Source organism: Uranotaenia lowii, chromosome 1 (assembly GCF_029784155.1).
Source record: "Uranotaenia lowii strain MFRU-FL chromosome 1, ASM2978415v1, whole genome shotgun sequence".
In the NCBI taxonomy this organism is placed as follows: Eukaryota; Metazoa; Arthropoda; class Insecta; order Diptera; family Culicidae; genus Uranotaenia; species Uranotaenia lowii.
In genome coordinates this window covers 2,644,097-2,664,881 of record NC_073691.1, presented here as the reverse complement: position 1 = coordinate 2,664,881, position 20,785 = coordinate 2,644,097, and the positions used below count along the sequence as shown (strand labels likewise).

General features: G+C 38.1%; 2 protein-coding genes across 9 annotated transcripts in view; one reads left to right on the top strand and one right to left on the bottom strand.

The window, feature by feature from the left end:
- Nucleotides 1–1,325: 1,325 nt before the first annotated feature.
- Nucleotides 1,326–20,785, bottom strand: part of LOC129752805 (tau-tubulin kinase homolog Asator) — a 19,991-nt gene continuing 531 nt past the window's right edge. Inside the window, exons 2-11 of one of the 7 annotated variants that reach the window (XM_055748591.1) lie at nt 5,535–5,719; nt 4,949–5,319; nt 4,724–4,874; nt 4,437–4,651; nt 4,214–4,353; nt 3,185–3,338; nt 3,011–3,130; nt 2,762–2,938; nt 2,416–2,700; nt 1,326–2,353 (exon numbers count right to left, since the gene is read on the bottom strand). In XM_055748591.1, the coding sequence (XP_055604566.1) occupies nt 1,478–2,353; nt 2,416–2,700; nt 2,762–2,938; nt 3,011–3,130; nt 3,185–3,338; nt 4,214–4,353; nt 4,437–4,651; nt 4,724–4,874; nt 4,949–4,996 (2,166 nt within the window). In that variant the 5' untranslated portion in view covers nt 4,997–5,319; nt 5,535–5,719 and the 3' untranslated portion in view covers nt 1,326–1,477. Of the gene's footprint in view, nt 2,354–2,415; nt 2,701–2,761; nt 2,939–3,010; nt 3,131–3,184; nt 3,339–4,213; nt 4,354–4,436; nt 4,652–4,723; nt 4,875–4,948; nt 5,720–17,004; nt 17,471–20,785 lie in introns of those variants that run through there. The other 6 variants (XM_055748597.1, XM_055748602.1, XM_055748584.1 and 3 more) reach the window with 6 other exon arrangements.
- Nucleotides 13,781–20,785, top strand: part of LOC129752842 (protein trachealess) — a 21,645-nt gene continuing 14,640 nt past the window's right edge. Inside the window, exons 1-2 of one of the 2 annotated variants that reach the window (XM_055748631.1) lie at nt 13,781–13,925; nt 18,230–18,349. In XM_055748631.1, coding sequence (XP_055604606.1) covers nt 18,315–18,349 — 35 coding nt within the window. In that variant the 5' untranslated portion in view covers nt 13,781–13,925; nt 18,230–18,314. The remainder of the gene's footprint in view (nt 13,926–18,229; nt 18,350–20,785) is intronic. The other variant, XM_055748627.1, reaches the window with a different exon arrangement.

Below are 20,785 nucleotides of genomic sequence, written 5' to 3'. Positions count from 1 at the left end.
ATGAATTGGACATACGATGTGGAAAGATGTGAACGAGATTTGCAGAGAATTGGAGTGTTTGACTGGAATCCAGAAGAACATCGAAAAGAGGTAGACCCAGAAGCTCGTGATGACGAATCCTAGCCGCCAAAATCCGAACTGTCAACGAGAATCTTGAATGGGGTCAAGTGAAGACATTGGTTTCCGGATCTTCAACAGTGGAGGTCTTTTACCACAGACAATCGGCATGGGATCTCTTACTCAATGTACAGTACCGTTCATAATTGTATAGAAATTGGAAGCACGCGCACTGTCACTTCGACTTTGAACTTCGATAACTTTTTACTCTGATGATATCTTTTGATGAAATTTTTTGCGTTAGATAGATCAACCATCACACTATTATATCACAAAATTTGAGCTTTCTGGAGTTTGTGTGGCTTGAGATACAGTAATTCTATGAAAATCGGACTTTTTGAACTTTTCTCATTCAAACTGCAATATCTCTGAAACTACGCAACATTTTGTCTTAAAATTTTGCAGAGTGATTGTTGAAATATGAAGCTAGCATGTCTGAAGTTTTCAAAAAGTTCTATCGATGAGATCAAAGGTACGCGAGGTGCAATATTTCAGGCATGGACCTAGAAATGCAATTTCTATAGAATTTTGGACGAATGTTTCCATAGAAAAAATTCATATTCTCTGTTTAACAACCAGTAGATCTATTTCAACCAAAAAATCAAAACAATATCGCGAGTTTCTGATTTCAAAACACAAATGGATCATTTATTCAATTTAATCTTTTCTTCATTGCTTTTGTCAGACATTTTTTGTCTGATTGGTGGATGGAAACGATATTGTTCTCATGAATCGTCCAAAATTCTATAGAAATCGCATTTCTAGGATCATGCCGGAAATATTGCACCTCGCGTAACTTTTGATCTCATCGATAAAACTTTTTGAAAACTTCAGACATGCTAGCTTTATATTTCAACAATCACTCTGCTAAATTTTAAGAAAAAATGTTGCGTAGTTTCAGAGATATTGCAGTTTGAATGAGAAAAGTTCAAAAAGTCCGATTTTCATAGAATTACTGTATCTCAGGCCACACAAACTCCAGAAAGCTCAAATTTTGTGATATAATAGTGTGATGGTTGATCTATCTAACGCAAAAAATTTGATCAAAAAATATCATCAGAGTAAAAAGTTATGGAAGTTCAATTACAATATATACAATTATGAACGGTACTGTTAGTTAGTCCCGATACTGTATTCGCCTGATTTCAACTGCCAAAAGGAGATTAAACGACTGGTGGGTGATATGCGAAAATGAACACACCGTTCAGTTTTTGTATTTTGAATAAAGCAATAAACTGATATTTTCTATACTGCTTTATACGCTTTAATTTGTTTTGTAATGTTTGTATTTTCTTTTCTGATTTAAACCATAACTTACATCTTGTCATCGTCATTTGTTTGTTTTTGTTTTATCAATAAGTTAAGAGTTGAGATTATTTGCAATTTCTTCTTCGGTTGCTGCTGCTGCTTCTGTTGCGACTGCTGTTGCCATTGCCGTTGCTCCGTCAACTTCCACTTCCGCGGCCGCTGCAATAGTAGTAGTAGTGATGTTGTTGATATTGTTAGCAATAGGAGTAGTAATAGGAGTGGTAATAATAGTGGCATTCAAAATAGCAGTTGTAGCAGTAATGTTGTTAGCTGCATTGTTCACAATAGCACTCATTGATGTGGTGTTATTGTTGTTGTTGTTATTGTGGATGCTGCTGCCATTGTTGGTTGCTGCCTGCTGTTTATGTTGTTTCTTAGATGCATTTTCGGAATGTTGTTCGCCTTTCCACAGCCCATCGGTTGAATCGTCCGAGTCGTCAAACTGGCTCTTCCACTGCGAAGCCAACGTGAGCGCCCCCTGGTACTTGGGCGTCTGATGCTGGCTGGCATTATCATCGTCGATGATTGCGTGCTGCGTTATGGAATAGTCCCGACAGCTTTTGTCCTCCGCTAAACTGCGATACTTGGCCGATTGGGTGGCAAACGAGCGTAAACTCTTGCCACCCAGATGGAGCGATTGCCTTTGATTTATGGAATTCTGTTGTTGGTTGCCACCACTAGTGAGCGCTGTGTCACCCGCACCATCCCCCACGGCACTGTACAGTTCATCCGCTTCCGTTTTCAGCTTCGATTTAGCATCCGAAAGATTGGTCTCGTTGGCTTGCGAATGCTGCAAGCTGTCGATCGACGAGGCAAAATCTTTGATGTTCACCGGCGGTGCGGTCAGAATGCGTAACCTGCTGCCTCCATGCTTGGATGTCGTTTTATTGTTCACATCAGTGTGGGCCCGGACCAGCGGGATTTCCGGCTGAAAAGCGAAACTTAACTTTAGACTACGCTAGGAAAGGCCTATGCGGAAATATATAGTACCTTGACTTTGATACCCTCTTGACTAGACATAAGTGCATCTTTGAACGCTTGCCGAAGCCTCGGATCAAGTGGATCTCCGCCGGTGGCTGCAGCGGTTCCGTACTTCTCGTTCTGCTGCTGGACGTTACTGTTCAGTTGTTGGCCACTGTTGGGTGTGTTCGGACCCACGTTGTTCCCATTGGCGATGGTAAGCCCGTTGTTCTGCGGTTTGATGGACTCAATCGGTTCGGTGTGTAGCACCTTGACCGAGTCTGGAATCATTTTACGTTTCTGTTTGGGCAAAAACTTTGTTTCAATTATTTTTTGTTGCAATTCAAAACGAAGAAATGTGCGTTCAGTAACTAACCTCTGCTAATTCGATATCTTTATGTTTCTTAACTAGTTCACTCTTTGGTACGGCTGCGTTTAGGATCTTTGCTTCCCCATGGTCGGCATTGTTCTCCTCAACCTTTTCCCAGTCGAATGGATCGGTTTCCTTGACTCCCCGTCGTTTCATGCAACGCTCGAAAAGGGTTACTAACATCTGTAATAGTTGAAAAAGTAACAACCCAATTTAGGTATTTCCAAGAAATAAAACACCATTATAAGCACTTACAGCATAGTCTGGTTTATCGGCGTAATTTAGAGATTGAATGTGATCTAAGAAGTACTTGAAGTCCGAAGGCAAGTGCTTGAGTAGCAAACGATGATCGTATTTCTCTTTTAACAAACCAACCTAAAAACAATAGATTAAAAAAAAACATAAAGTGATCAACCGAGAGGACCTTACATATAGTTTAAAACAGTAACGTACTTGCTCCTTATCCTTAATTTTACGCCACGGAAGCTGGCCAGTAACAAACTCAACAAGCATATAGAACAAAGACCACAGATCGTCCTGGCGGCCCATTTCCCGATTTTTGTGCGCGTTCAGCGAAGCATACCTGAAAGAGGAGAGAGAATATAATAAGCATATTTTGAGAAAGATACAATAGAAAGTGGCACTAGTTGTTTCTCGATGATCTTTTTATAAGCGATCTTTAAAAAAATCACAAATTTCACAACAAAAAAGCTCTCTAAAAAAACACTAAGTTGACCATTTTTTGTAAATCTTTAGACAAAAAAAATAATAATGAGCTTTTTGTCATCTCATAGAATGTATGAATCTGCCAGGAGACTCTCCCCTATCAAACGCAAATTCGAAATAAAATTTCAAAACTAACATTGACTAGAAATATTCTTAACAGTTTGAAGTTGAATGTATTTAGAAACTTTTTGCATCCCATTCACCCGAAAACGTTTTCCCGGAATCATTTTTCACCGGAATTGACCACTTTATGAAATTCATTTTAGTTAAACTAAATTATATGCACAGTTCTTGTTTGAAGCTAAATTCTAATATTATTGAAAGTTTCATCAAATAGCTAAATTCCGGTAATTTTAATGCAAAAATTACATAATTGAATTAAAGAATTGAGAGAATTAAAATTAACAAATCAGAAACTACAATAAAAGCTAACCTTTAAAATGTTACAAGGGAATATTTTGAAAATTTTGATTGTACTATCCCTTAGCAAACAGGTCTGAATTCTGCCACATTTTTTTGTTTCCAAAAGTTTTTGATTAAGTCTATGGCACCTGTTTCACACAGATTCTATTTAAAACCTTTACTTTAATCCAGAACAGTTATTTATGCAACAAGTTGCAAAAAGAAGTTTTTTTCAACAAGTTTAATATCAAATTTCATGCACTGTTCATCCTTCTGTTGATGCTTTCGATAGGCCTAGAACATAGAGATTCTAACTAATTCCATACTAACCTCACGGTGCCACGGAAACCGGCCGCGGCACGGGGACACCGCACCTCTCCGGTGCCGGTAGTATACTGTCTAGCTAAACCGAAATCCAACATGTAAATCTTACGATTATTGCACGGTAACCTCCCAATGGCAAAGTTGCTCTGTAAAATAAGAAAAATGAAACTGCGGTTAGTCTCTCGCGTTTCGAATCGCCCTTAACCTTTTAAGTTAGGGGTTCACTCACTGGTTTAATATCACGATGAAGAAACCCGACCGAGTGGATCGACTCGATCGAGCGCAGTATCTGCAAACCGATCCGGAGGGTGGTGCTGAGCGAAAACGCCCCGCGGGCCTGAGATCGCCGGAGTTCGGCCAGATTGCGCCCCTGCAGCTGCATGACCACGTAGTTGAACCGATCGTTTCGTCCGCATCCGATGAAGCGGCAGATGTGCTCCTTTCCTGTGGGCAGATGAGGATGAAGATAGTAATTAGGATTGATTTCAAAAATATTGTACCGACGTTCCAACATACCCTGCAGCTTTTTGAGGACAGCCACTTCCATCTTTAGTACCTGCTTCGGTTGCCGGGCGGATTCCACCTTCAGGGCCACCTGTTCCCGAGTGATCAGATCCTGTCCTTCGTAGATTTCTCCGAAACCTCCGCCGCCAATCTTTTTCAGCACCTGTTGGAAGAAAGCATTTGAGTGTCAGCTGCCCAATTAGAAAAGGCAAGTAATTCAGGGGTTTAGTCTTTTACCTTCCACCGCTCCTTGACTACGTGGCCTGCCTGCAGCAGGTCCTCCATGGTGTTGTCCGTAATTTTGGGGCCGTTCAGGATGTTCGCTTAGTTTGAAAAGGGTTCCACTGGTTTATTTACTTTTCTACTGATCGTCCCACTTTTCGCTTTTCGTCACTCTTCGGCCAGTGGTCAGCAGTGGTAGGACAGTTGAGTACTGGAAAGTACCCAACTACCACCACCGCACTAGGGTTGGTATAGTTTAGCTTCCAATGTCCGGTGCTCGATGAAGATTCTTCCGCTCTTTCTGGTGGCCACGAAGAAAGAGTCAATTCGATGCCGAAGTTCAGAATGGGCACTTTAAGCCTTGTATTCGACCTGTTCTCCTTTCTCTATTGGTTTGGTTTTGGGGAACAATTGAGGGAAACAATTTTTTCCGTTGAGTGTAGCGTGTTTGTCGTTTCGGTGCAATCCAGAATGGCAAGCAGCATTTGTGAGAGATTCAAGATAAACGTAGGCTTTAGGTAATGGGTTAAATAAGATTAAGTCTTCAGTGCTCTCAGAACTTTCCGATTTAGTTATTAAACATGAATCTTTTTCTATATACTTTTGTGTTCTACGGCGTATTGGCTTATCAGCTTAACTAAATGTCATGGTCACGTTGTTTTTAGCGTATCACACTGGATCAATTCATTTGGCGTTTTTATGTCATGCAATTTATCCAAACTTCGATTTACAATGCTTAATTGTATCGTTGTACGAATGACTAGATATGGTTTCAGGATCGGGACACTGTTGGAAAGAAAATAAAAAAAATTGGGAAATTAAAATAATAATAAAAAAAAATTACACGTTTCCCCTACTGATGGATAGCAAAACAAATGAAAATGGTGAAATTCAATTCCAAGAACTGTAAACCTGACCAGTTGCAGATCCTACTTGTACTGACTAAGTGATTCGCGAAACTGAATGTACGAACATAGCGAATTTTCCTAAACCCCAAACATGTCGAGAGAGCTGATCCTTATTTCTTCCCCCGATCTAGGAAAAATGCGTTGCAAAATGAGAATGCAACTAGTTAACGATCACGTTCGCTCAACCCTCTTCTCAACTCATCCCATATCAAGCATCAGCTGCGGGTGTTGAGCGACAAAACATCATTCATCAACTCAACCTAACGCTCCGAAAGAAGGACGCCGGCCGGGCCGAAGACCACGTTCCGGTCAATGAATGATCTTGACACGCGTATGTCGTCGTGTTCGTCGACCGCAGTCAGTCAGTGTTCCGGTTTAAAAAGAGAGAGGCGATAACAAAAAAAATGGGACACTTTTGGAAGAGACCACTCGTTTGTCGTCCGGGTGACTGACTGACTCATTTAACGTCTCAGGCTGCGCAATTTGCCACCCACCCACAACAATCGGTTGATTCTTGCAGTGATGAAATAGAAACAACAATCCGTCAGCCCCCGGTAGTAAGATTGACAGGACAGAAACATGGATCTGAAGTGGAAACAGCACTCGATATTAGCAGGTGGTGGCTCCAGAGAGTAGTCGAAATTCAACCATACAGAGAGCCGGAAACACCAACGATTCTGCAGCCTCTTCAGAAGACATTCAAACACGCCGGAGACGTGGGATTAAAATGTTAGTCCATTTTTACGGTGTGCCTCCTCTTGGGTTTGGGACCACTACGTCCTACACCTGTGGGGTGTTGCAACCCTCCCGTTTTCATCTTCTCTGAAAGCAATTCAATCCGTGAAGGTAATTAGTAGGAAATGTGTGCGAGTTTTTCCCATTTGTAAACGAAAATAATACTGCGCTCACGGATTGGCTACCGCCGGCTGAGCCGGGCAGATTTGTCTGCGGGCCACTAGTTAAATCCATTCGATGCATGTGGCGCGTGTGTCTTCATTATTGTTTCCGAAATGGCACTCCCGCAGTTGTTTTTTTCGAGTGCGGGGCAGGTGGAAAAGTTTATCTTAGGGTAAATGTGCCGAACATCACAAAGACTTTTTTTTTTAAATTATCAGTCTGTTATGATCGAACTTATGATTGGAATTGGACTCAATTTTAGGGTCACTCAAAGAACCTACTAAAAGGTGCAAGTGCCAAAATTACAAATATCACAAAATTAAAGGAATAAAAAACAAATAAAATAAAATAAGTAAAATTACGAAAATGATTTAATAAATAAAAATACAAAAATGTGAAAATAACAACATAACAGAAATAATAAAACAAAAAATGGGAAAAGTGGCAGACAGAGCCAAAAAATGTAAAAAGTTACAAAAATTTCAATAAAATGACAAAAATATTAAAAATGAAAAAAATGACGAAAATTACAAATATTACCAAAATTTCAAAAAAGATAAAAATGACAAAAATTAAAAAAAAAAAGATCAAAATGACAAAAATAACAAATATTTAAAAAATAACAAAAATAACAAAAATGAAAAAACGACTTTACTGACATCAATAACAAAAATGACAATAATGACAAAAATTACAAAAATGACAAAAATGATCATAATGACAAAAATGATAAAAATGACAAAAATAACAAAAATGATAAAAATGACAATTATGACAAAAATGACAAAAATGGCAGAAATGACAAAAATAACGAAAAATTCAAAATGACAAAAATGACTTTACTGACATAAATGACGAAATTGACAAATATGACAAAAATGATCATAATCAAAAAAATGGCAAAAATGACAAAAGTGACCAAAATTGACAAAAATGACAAAAATGACAAAAATGGCAGAAAATTTAAAAATGATTTAACTGACATCTAAATGACAAATATGAAAAAAATTAAAAAAATGACACAAATGAAAAAAAAAATTACAAAAATGACAAAATTCTCAAAAAATTACAAAAATAACAAGTATTGCGAAAATAACATAAAAAAACAAAATGACGAAAATCACAAAAATGACAAAAATCACAAAATGACACCAATGACAAAAAAAAATGACAAAAATTGGCAAGAATGACAAGACTGACAAAAATGGCCAAAAATGACAAATATGACAAAAATAAAAAAAATTACAAAAAAAAATTACAATCATGATCAAAATGATCAAAATGACAAAAATGAAAAAAAATGATTAAAATGATACAAATCACAAAAATGACAAAAAATGAAAAAAAATGACAAAAATGGTAATAATGGAAAAATGACAAAAATGACAAAAATGACAAAAATAACAAAAATGGCAAAAATGGAAAAAATGAAAAAAAATGCAAAAAAATTCAATAATAACAAAAATTGCCAAAAGAATTAAAAAAAAACAAAATAACAGAAATGATAAAAATGACAAAATTTACAAGAATGACAAAAAAAAACATAAAATTACAAAAAATTACTAAAATTTCAAAAATTACAAACATTTCAAAAATACAAAAATGATCAAAATGACAAAATTATAAAAAAAAACGTAAATGACAGAAATTACAAAAATGATAAAAAGGCAATAATGGCAGAAATGACAACATTGAAAAATATGAAAAAATGGACAAATATGAAAAAAAAGGCAAAAATGACAAAAATGACAAAAATGGCAAAAATGGCAAAAATGTCACAAATGGCAAAAATGACAAAAACGATTCCAATTCAATAATCAACTTTTCCCAAGACCGCGAGTAATTTTCAATGCACAGAAAATGTTATAGAAGTTTTCTATTATAATTTTTTCCAAATCTTCAAAATACGAGAATTTTAACGAAAATTTAAAAAAGGTTTTAATCAAATGGAATCTTTGATATTCTTAAAGTACAAGTCAAATCGTTTCGCAATGTTCAACAACGATGTTAAATGATTAAAAAAATCTTCAATATCGAGCACTCAAACTCTTTCTTGTATGATGTCGGAATTCGTTGAAATCTTGTCTATTAAAATTTCCAAACTTGTAGAATTTAATTTTTTTCAAAGCGATGTATTGCTGAAACTAAAATATGTAGGTAAGATTTGAAACCTTCATTGAATTTTTAGTTTTCATTCCTGTTTATTAGTTCCTTAGTTATCTAAGATCGATTTTATTCAAAATTGATAGATTTTAAAATTTCCACACCCCATATCACCGAAACTAGACGATGGTTGAAAGAATCTGACGAATGATTCGAATTCAGGAAGTCAAAATCTTCAAAAATTAGTTATGGTTAAATGAGAGAAATGCTGTTATTATTAAATGAAACAAATAAAACAGTCAAGCTAGAAACATGCCCATCAACCCTAGCTCTCAGTGGCAATGTTGTGATAATTATTATTGCTTAAACCACTTTCACGCGTTGTTTGTGTAGAGATATATTTTTAATGTCCGCTCACATTCGTTTGGTACATTAATAGGTAGATGTACCATCAAGTCACCATTCACCGCCCAGACACCATTTACCGCCCAAAATCACCCTTTTGTGTGTATTTCGAAAAAACTGGATTTTTTTTCTCCAAAAATAAGACCTGTGTTCTGTGTCGGCATCATTGTTCGACCATTTCACTGAAAAATCATCACTTAATTATGCTAACTATAGCCAGAAATAAAATATTTGGTTTTTCGTTTCCGGTCAAATTATTGAATTCGACGCCTGTTAGCGAACTAAGCATAACTGTGCTCCTAGGGAAAAAAGGGGTTTTGTTTACTAAATAGTCCTCTCTCAAGATCCAAAATATGGTTTTGACAGCTCGTTACATGGACAATATTAAAAAGAACAGTTTCCGTGTTGTTAGATAGTTTTTCCTTAAGAAAACATTATCGATACCCGAAAAAGTCGAGTGGGCGGTGATAGGGCCAGTTGAATACCTCAACGTTTAGTTAGTTATTTTTAAAAGCGTACATTTTTCGCATTCCACTAAATTTTTTATTTAAAGTAGAGCAGTTTTGAGATGTATTGGAAAAGAAAGCGAATAAAAATCTGCCGTCGTTTTTTTATTACACATGTTTGAAGTTGAAAAACCGCTTAACTGGGCGGTAGATGGTGACATGATGGTACCTATAGTTAGTTCACATCAACCACCCCATTCGTTCGGCTCGCTCAGCTGATCTCAAGTTTTCTTCCTGTATACTACCCAACCCAGTGGGAGAAAAACGACGACCACGGCGACGACTACGCCGATGACTAGGAGAAGACGCTCCACCGGATGGGGACATCAGGGGAAACTGGTGGCAAGTTCTAAATTAATTTCCACTTGAGATGTGGGGAAACGATAGTTTTGATGGAGAGATCCATTCCATACTCTGTATACACAGATACATACATCTATCCACTTTCGACATGACATCTAAAATAGAGCTGGGAATTTATAGTGCTAAATTTGGAGCACCGTTAAATGGGGCTGGTGCTGGTGGTTGTTTATTGTTTGCGGGTTTTATCGGGTCATTAATCCGAAGGCGGCGCGCGCGGCCAGTGTGCTGAATGACGGGCTGACTGACTGATTGAGGGACCGGTTGGCTGACTTACTGACTAACTGGCTGCGAAAACGTTGTTATATTAGCATCGAGAAGACGTACAAACACCCTGCGATGACCTTGAACTGTGCTGACTCCACCATCGTCGGGTGTGAAATGCAGCGGCAGCAGTAGCAGCTTTTAAATTGATTCGATGGTGGCGCTTCATAAATCAAGGTCAGCGGCGAGTGGATTCCATTCTGCCTTCCTGTTGTATTTTTTTTTGCTTGTTAGCTAGAAGATTGGAGAATTACTTTTGATATTTATTTCTTAGAGTAGAATTCTCATAAGTTTTCTAACAATGCTTCGATGAGATGGACTAGTTTCTCTGGGACTCCTCGTCGTCTTAGAGAGCCGCCCAGATGTTTTCATGGTTCATTCGGTCAAAGGCTTTTTCGAAATCAACGAATACCAGCAGAAGAGAGTCCTGGTATTCGTTGTTTCGTTGTATTTATTACTCGTAGCGTTGTGATGTGGTCCACACATGATCGCCCGGATTGGACTCCAGTTTGTGGCTCATTGGGCTCATTGGGCAGGACGAGTTTTCAACGTCCTCTTTAGCAAAAATTCAAGTACCTAAACCGAAGCTAAGTATTTTTTTCTTTTTAATTCATTTTTAAAGCGAGTTCTATGAACTAGAAAATATTGTTTTGCAGCGGTTTGCGATGCACATTAAGTGCTTTGAGAAGCATTGAAATTCTGATTTACTTTCCGAACCGTTTTGAAGTTTTAATTTAAATTAAAGTTTTCGTTTTGGCATATCTCGGTTCGTTTGAGTTAATCAGGGATGTTTGTCTTGTCCGATTTTTATATCATGATTTTTTTTTATTCTGCTACTGATACTTTTTAACAAAATTGACTCGTTATTACGATGAAACTGTTAAATTTGACTGACAAAAATTTAAAAAAAACACTTTTAAAGTAAAATTTGACAATATAGGTACAATTTACTAAGTTTTTTTTAATCAGTACCTAATGTATATCTCTGTCTCGTAATTTTTTAGCGATCTTATTTTAAAATTTAATTTAAAAAGCGAAATCAAGCCACTTAAACATTAAAGAGTAACAATGTTATTACTTCGCGAGCTCAAATACTTACCTTAAATAAGCCATACCAAAAAGTATTAAACTTTCTGCAAACCTTTCCCAAAATTCAACATGTTATCATCAATTGCATCATCTATAACTTTTTGATTCTTATTTCATATTTTTTAAGTGTTTATTTGTTAATTCTGTTCAAGAGTCGTTTCGAGAATCAGTGATGTGTTAGAGATTATAGTGAGGGAAACAGCTAGCTTGTAGGAAATTCGAATGGTTACTTTTCTAATTGTTTGAGTGTTCATAATTCTTTTAAAATTTTCCAATTAAAACACCTCGCAGATATTATTAGGAGTTTCCTTACGAAGATGTCTAGGAGCATAGGAGGTGTAGGTCAACCAAAGATCGCACCATTTTCCAAAAATGGCTCCTTGTCCAAACCTCTCCCTTACAAAAAAAAAACCCTTCCTGAGATACTTGAATATAGATTCGCAGACGTATAGACGGTTTCTATAGCTGGTGATACTGACTTATCATTGCTCCTGAGCTTCCAAAACAAGCTTTTGAAGAAAACTGGAATAACAGATTTATGATTGATCCTAAAAAGCATCTTACTAACAATCCTTCCTTCATCCCTCTTTGACTACTAGGACGTGGCCGGCGCCGTTATTGATCATTTTTTAAAGGGGGAGCATGAGTTTTGTGCATTGAGAATGAGTTGCTAATCCCAAGCTGCATTCTTTTGGCCCTTGTACAAAATTGATGGCCTCGATCAATCACGGAGTAGCAACCATTGGCGATGTGGAACTCGTTCTACTTAGCCACGCCAGCGATCGTGAAATTCTAAATGCATTGGATGATTCGATACAATTTAATATTATATTTTTATTTAAACCATAAAAAATGGTGGTATTTTTGAAGACTAATTCAAGCATTTCGGGCTTAATGATTTAAGTTGTATATGAGTAGTCAAACAAGCTAAGCTAACACAGCTAAGCATCAGAATAATTACTTCTAAATGACGCCAAACCTGTTGTAGGATTTAATTTAAAAAAGTTTTTAAGTTTTGACCAACGATTCGGTGATGTACTTAACAGAAAGTTAAAACATATTCTTTACGTTCTTGAAAATCAACTTTTTTAAATCTTTTTTAAATTTTTTATGTTTTTTTACTGTTCCATTATCAAATTCGAGGGAAAATTAAGATACTCATTAAAGAAACAACTAAAAGGAATGGCCATCCCCGAGCAGACTTTGAAGCCTAAATCAATAGCAAACAGTAACCAAACTGAGCTGTCACTGCCAAATTGGTAGCATCATTTTGTGTAATATATTTCCCGATGCCAAAATAAGGTTCCATTCCAACTATCAAAATGCTAAAATATGTTGACAAACTAATACCAAAGTAAAGCATTAATAGCAGAATGATAGCACGATTAGGTTTAGTTTTTTAAAAACAGCTAAATTAGGCATCATTAAGGTTTCATCCGCTTTATAGGTCAAGAAAAATGAGATCAAAATGATAGCATGATTTATTAGCTTGTTTATCTGCGACGAAATATCAGGGTTATTTTTGCATTTAAATCGAACTGATTGCAAATTATGCAAAATGAGCAAATTTGGTATCATTTTGCCAGAATAAGAGTGGTAGAGTGTCAAAATATGGCTCTTATTTTGTATCAGGTGAAAGTATTTTGATACCTACCTCGTTAAGCCCACTTTTTTTTATGGATTTTTTAAAGCACACCGATGCCATATTCTGGGCTCATTCCATACTAAAAAGTGGCATCACTGTGCTCTCAAAGGTTCATTTTTTTAACGATGGTTATACGAAAATTCAGTGAAACCAGCACTTAGCATGAGTGTGATATCCGAATATGGAAATTAAAACTCGAATTTTGGCATTGTACCACCTTTATTAGGGTAAAATTTTCCTATCAAGGTATGATAGAAAAATTAGTTATAATGTTGCTATAAAAGTCTGCTCGGGGATCTTCATTCACTTTCAAAAGTTTCGTAAAATGCACTTAAACGTACACTTCTTGTTTTAGTCTTTGTTATTGAGTAAAAGCATTGAAGTTAATTGGCTAACAATTCTCTGCTGAAACTTCCATTCAAACAATATGAAACTTCGGAAACATGCATTTCAATAAATGGAACTTTTCCCGCAATGCTGCTGGAATGTAATCTAACTAAAACGAACTAATTACCTAGTATTAAAAGTAATCTTCCTTGCATCCCTATGGTCATACAAACTGGTATAAATTTTGCAATTTTTTTTGTTCTTGCATCTGTTCAACATTTTCCACGAATCACTAACTTACGCATCGGTATTTATTCACAGCGAAGCCAATCCAGCGAGTAGCAGCGAATGTTGCGGTATTTCTCGATGCTGCGTAGCCGTATTGTAGAAAAACAAATTCAAGCTCAACAAAAACAACATCGATCGCCCGTCGAACGTCAATCTTCACAAAATTTCGTTAGCTCAGCTGCTGCTGGCAGGGCAGGTGGGTAAGTAGTTTGATTTTTTTTGCCTCAATTCATTTTGCTATTATCGACAAACCGTGATTCCTGGAATCAGCTGTTTTGATATGGAAACCGAGTTGAGCGAATTTCAGCAAGCAAACAATACCATCCGCCAATCTACACAATTTTTCAACCAAAAAGGCTAGACACGTTTGTGGAGGTAATGAAAAAAAAAAACCAGCCAACCAAACTGCAGCAAACCAGTTCAAGTGGAACAGGCTAAAATTTTAATCAAGTATCAAATTAGTTATAATAAGCTCATTAGACTGTTTTTGGTGCCGCTTTTCAAATAAGCGCTTCTTCAAGTGTTACCCACACCTTCGTTCGATTTTTTCTTACTTCTGGTCGTTATTGCCACTCTCAGATAGGAGGAAAATACACACTTCAGCCTTCAGCAGTAAGTAGGAAGAATCCTCTCAGTGTTTCTTGTTTTTAAGCATATATTTTTTCTTGCTACCACCATCATCTGCATTTGTGCGTGCTTCAGTTTGTACTCTCGGAGGTTTATATTTGAAATAAACTCAGCTCGCGTTTCCTGGGTAGGCTAGGTATATGTAGTATATTTTTTCGCTACACACAAATACGGTGTGCGGGGGCGGGTATTTCGGACTCGTTAAATTGTTTTCAGGTGTGAAAAACCGCGCTCCGTCTCCGATGAGTTTGGTTAATGGTTCGGGTAACTCGTTTGGTGCGATATCAAGTTATACGCATACATACATGTAGGCATGATTTATTTTAAATCAATTATGCGCTTGGATTGAGAAGACTGACCATTCCTAAATTTTTTCTATCGGAATGCCTATAATCTCCATATGGAAAAGAACTTTTATTGGGAATCCGAGCAAACAGCCTTGACGTTATCAAACATGTAAATCAAATCAAATCAAATCAATTCACAAATTAGCAGATTACTTATGTCAGAACAAATGTTTCTCACTTGTTTCTTTTGAAAACGCTTTGTATACAAGGTTCAAATGAAGTTTTGAAGCATACTTTCCCTTATTATGTAGCTTTAAAAGTTTACTTGAAAACCTACATACATGCATATAGGTACCAAACTCATTCAAGCGATGGCCCGTTTTACGCGATGCTAACAACGATGTTAGCGAATGTAAAACACGAGCTAGCAACAACAGCAAGCAGTTGTGCGTACAGTGAAAGATACTAATTCCAATAAACTGTCAGTTTTATCATTCATTCTAAAGCCTAGTCCACACTAGGAGACGGTTCGTCTCGAGACGGTCTCAGCGTCTCCCATTTTCTTCGGGAGACACTGAGACCGTCTCAGGTTTCCAACAACAACAACAGACAACAAAGTTCGTCTCATAACAAAAATCGCAGTTCATGTTGCCTAGTGTGGACTAGGCTTAAGAAGCTGCTTCAAAAAATCCCTTCAGCAGAGGTTTGTTTGTAAAGAATGTTTTAAACTCGCTAAAGTGACCTTCACTGGCGCTCTCAAAGGGACCGCCCTGTTCCAGTCTTAGGCGATTTCCAGGTTTGTTTTTATTTCTTCAAATTTCGATCTACAAAGTTATATGACAACCCTGTAAGTGACAGTGAAAAATCATATTGTTCAACTGCCTTTTCAATTTTTTTATCGTTTATATACGGAATAAATTCGATATGAAATTCTTTTCTGGCTCTTAGAACCCACATAGAATAATTGATCTAAAAATGTGTCTACAAAAAGTTCCCAATAATTCGAAACGTTTGCAAAACGAGGAGAAATTAGTTTAATGCAACACTAAAGCAAAAAAAAACTCGCCTATCGTTTTCACTAGAAACAGGAATGCAACTTTGAAGCTTGCTGGCGACGACATTCGTCGTTCGGATCGGAACAGACCGTAGTTTCAAAGGTAATCTAATCCCCTTTTTTTCGTGCTAGTCATTTAATAGCTTCATGTGGGGAGTCCCTCCACAACGAATGCGGACCCAAAAAAAACGGACCGAGACCGACCGAGAATGTCACTATCAGCCTAGGTATGGGTCGGTCGCTTGCCACAAAACCAATTCTATCGTATCTGATCCCTGGGCGTTGCAAAATCATCACCAACAGTCCCGCACCTGTGCCCTATTCAAATTACCTTCGGGAGGGAGCTTATTCTGAAACAAAATTAATCAATGGAGAAGGTATCGTCATCATCCACACGAAACGAAACTAATTTCCACGATTGGGCGAAACGAAGAACACGGAATAGTATACAAGAAACCAGCCAGCCAGCAACAGTCCACATTTGCACACAGAACCTCAGGAAGTTAGTCGTCGCGGATGGTGGCACGAAGGTGTTTTTTTTCGGTATAGCTGTCTTATTTTGTTTTTGATAATCTGATGTAACATTTTTGGGGTGAGGGATTTGCTAAAATGCTTCAGTAACAAACAGAGCGAGTGTCCTTATTGGAACGCCTGCTTTGTTATTCTTGTGAGCTTAAGGGACAGCAGATTGACAGCGAAGGAAATCAATCGTATGTGTTGGCAAATCAATGCAGCACCAGCCGATGTGGTTGCTTGGTTGTACATATATTGGAGTTATTTTAAGACTAACTTCATCCTTCAGATATCCTTGTCAAAGGCAAGGAAATCAGCAAAAACACAATGACGACATGACGTCGACCGTCTCACATGGAAGGCTGCCGAAGCATGTGTCGATTTCTTTTCTCGACTAGTCTTCATTCATCCATATCGCCTTTCTGCATTAGCTGAGATCGTATAATTGATATCCACATCGAGCGACGGAATACTGCCTACAAAAAGTATAAATATCCTTCGTGCCAACCCCTGGGTATTCCATAAGATGCAGACACATCTATAGCAGAACGTGGCTACTAAATCGATCGAATTTGCAACATCCTTTGGTATGGGTGTGTGGTTGTTTTTTAACCAGCAAAATAAAAATATTTTCTTCTTTATCACTTCAAAAAATCCTGAAACCACCCATTCGGCACGACACGGCACATCGAAGCACAGCATGATATTCGTTATGGTTAAAATCGATAAACGTGGAGCCTGTCGTCGCCAGGACCCGTGTATGGACGGTGCTTATTCATGTTTTATTTTACTCCTCACCGTATCATCCAGCTCGTGGCAAACTTTCAGCTGTTTTTCGCATTCCCTTAGAAACAACCAACAGATTACTTCAATCCTTTACGGGTCCTTTTTTTCTTCAAAATCTTGCTAAAGATAGCGTATTTGACCTCACAGCTTGTCGATGCATTTATTTATTCACTTGTTTTATCCGTTTCAAGAACAATTTCACTAAGTAGGCTACCCAGAAGATAGCAATCCAGACTTTTGCACGCACTACATTTCACTCATCCACTCCTATTGAACCCGACGTCACGCAATGTGTTCACCAGGAGTAGAAATCACTGATTTCCAAAGTCGTGCATCGCTTTGTCGTCATTGCGTACGCACTCATTTTCACACACAAAAAGAAAAAACAAAACGGACGAAAAATCGCTGGAGGCGTCCTGTCATATTCCCTGTTTCGCCTGTACAAATCAGGAACTGTTCATTCCATCTGTGTGACCTTCCTGTGGCTACAACGCCCGGATAGCAATACTCTAGATACCCTATAGCTTCGTGTTGCCCCAAGTTTTTAAGCAGCGCAACACATGAATACAAAGCAAATCGAAGAAATTAGTAAATGTATAAACACTCTCTCTGAGGATGAAGCAAAGGGGCTCTGGCTACTCCATGGAAATAAGGAAAAGGACACTCACCGACTGTACTCACCGGAAATAAACCCTAAGAGAGTGAGAGCGAACGTGTATTGTTAGGGAGTGAAAAGTTGGAAAATCTTGCTTACACACCATGCTGTGTTCCACACCCTCGTTTTCTTCGCACACAAGCTCTTGTCCTTAATTTTTCATTTCACCACAGGGCAGCAGTAGGGAAAGACGGTGTGCGGCCCTCGAAGGACTACTCGTTTGTGTGTTGGTCGTTGAAGAGCGAATAGCTAAATACTTGTCGTCGTCATCATCATCAATGAGATTCCTACTGGTGAATCGAATTTAGACCCGAAAAATCACATACTGTTAAGGGATGATGATGACTAATCAAGCTGAGTTCATCCATTAGAACTTCCATTAGAAATGAGAAAAATACTAAATTTACTTGGTTTCATGTGAAATTCTAAATTGTCGTTTTCATTAGATACATGTTACTTGACATTTAAATTACAGTGCCAAGAAAAATTGTCTTTAATTTTTCAGAAAGTTGAGCTTATGTACTAACATTCTCATCGAAATTCGTGAGCGCTGTACAGCTAATACAAGCCTTTCAATTTCAGATATACCTATGTAGCTGAATTTATTCTTCATTACTGAACCAGATGACCTGTAAAACCATGAAGCCCTGGCGTAAACTCCATTCACATGAACAACTACCGCCTCTTATCAAAACAGAAAAGGTAAGTTATACAACCAGAATATATTATTCGTCGTTTATATTATACAGTAGTAGGTAAGTTGACAATCTTCAACATCCTTTGAGCAAATGAACTACATACTGAAATTGATAAAGCCAAAGCTAAGAAACTTGGTACACTCGCGGGACTATTGCAACGAGTTGATTAACCGAGATGGAAGTACGTACTGCATGGTACATTTGGCTATTCAAAGCGATTCAAGCTGTAATGCCCATAATGCCTGAATACGGAGGAATCGTCAGAACGAACTATATGAAAATTATGTCTCGTAGTGCTAAAAATGTTGTCACTGACAAAATCTCTCAGATCTTGGGTGATCTGCACTGGATTAAATAAGAATAGAAGTAAAGAATACATGATTAGCCAAATACTACTAGCATAACCCAACGGTACAGGACAAAATCTACATATATATATTCTTAGAATCGCTGTTTCACGGTTACCGCTGTTTAGTAAAGATCCAGTGGTTGGAAATTTTTTGCAGTCCTGGGAGAATGATTGTGACGGCGCGTAAACTTGAGGTCATCAATTCTCATCTCGACAGGTTGAGAAAATTTTGAAATTGAAGAAATAGCTATGTTAAAAGGGCGAGGTACATAGCAAAATGCCACTAGCTGGGCACTGGAATCGTACGGCTGGAATACGAGTGAGGGGGAGTTGATATCGGCAGTAGAACAGCGCAACATCGCAAACCCCATTCAGCTGGAAAAGGCTCTGGGTATGTATCCCAAATATTGCTGTGAAGGCCACGATCATGAATTTCTCGAAATGTTCCGGTCATTAGTGCAAATTTATATTGAGGAAAGGATGTTTCCAGAGCTATGCAGAAGCTGGTTCAGCTGCCAAAACCAGGTAAGCTATTGAGGGACTCATCGGCATACAGGCCAATATGCTTAATGGACACAGTTCGAAGGGTTCTGGAAAAGGTGATCGTGATCACACCGAGGTCATCCAGCCTATGCAAATTGGTGCAAAGTTATTTCCACAACTGTAAGCTACAGTACATGACGAGCGAAGGTTTTCAGGAAATGAAGGTTACAGCTGGAGTACCTCGAGGTGCGGTTCTGGTCAGTTCTGGGCTCGGTTCTATGGAATATTACGTACGATGAGATGCTGACAATTGGAGTGATGTTGGTTAGTTCTGAGGAAAAAGTCGTGCTACTAACGACGGGTTACTCGACAGAAATCGTCCAGCTTCGAGCTTCAAAAGAGATGTAGAGCAGGATGCACTCCAAAGGTTTGCAGCTAGTTCACAGAACTAAGATGGTTCCTGATTTCAACGCAAACAGGCAGGATTACAGTCGTATTATGAGCTATCGAATCAAAAAGCGAGATCAAGTATTTGGGTGTAATGATTGGTCTCATGGAGCTAGATTAGTTGGAGACCCGAGCCGTGCCCTGAGCCAATTCGTTGAATTATTTTTTTGAACTCTCCACCTGGATGAACAATATAACTTTTTCTAAATCATCCACATATTGAGGTATGCCTAAATGCCTTAGTTGTTAACATGATTTACGTTTTCCTTAAGACTACGCAGAATGTTGAAGTCTTCGGGATGACCTTAAGAACACCAGTTGCCTATGTTTGAAACTCTGGTCTTTGAAGGTTGAAACATCATAAACATCATAAAAATTTTAGTGGAATAAAACGTAAGGTGAGGAATTGTGTTGGGCTCTTCACTGAGTTATTATGCTGCATTTGTTACCCTCCCAGGCGGACTGTGGCGCTGGTCACAGATTTTCCTTCCTGACCAACATTTGACAAACAGTAGGCGTGGGATCTACATATTATACAATCGAAAACATGTTTATTTTCGAATGGTCTCTTGCCGGTCCCACAGTGTATTCGTCTTCGTCTGAGCAGGTAATTTTATTTTTAGTCACGTTCCGCGTAATATTGACATCTTCTAGCTTGCGGCATTTAACCGCAAATATTCTGCAATCGCTCATGCTCTGGTTCAAGCGAGAAATCTTATGCCTTCCCCACAGCTCAGTATCTTGTTGTGTTCTACACTGAACGAACGAGCTCTGTTTGCCCCGACCCGAAGTACAGGTGAACAAGGAAAAAAGAAACTCTTTCACGTAACATTTTCCACCCATCGAAAATTACCGCACTTTCTCGTTCTCACTTGTTTTTCCACCCGGCACTCATTCATGTTAGCACTCTCTCTCTCTTAATTTGACCCGTCCGACTGAATCATGTATTCATTTTTTTTCCTTCTTTCTATCCATAACTGCACTCACTTATCGGTAGACGACAATTTGCTATCGTCATTCTCCTCTCTTTCGCTCCACCGCCTAGCAACGTCAAATATCATCAGCATGCGAAAAACCCTGTTCACTCCTTGCTTTTTTGACACATTCACTGAACATTATCGATCTTTTCCTCGTCAATCGAGAGCCTTTGTCGTTTTTGAC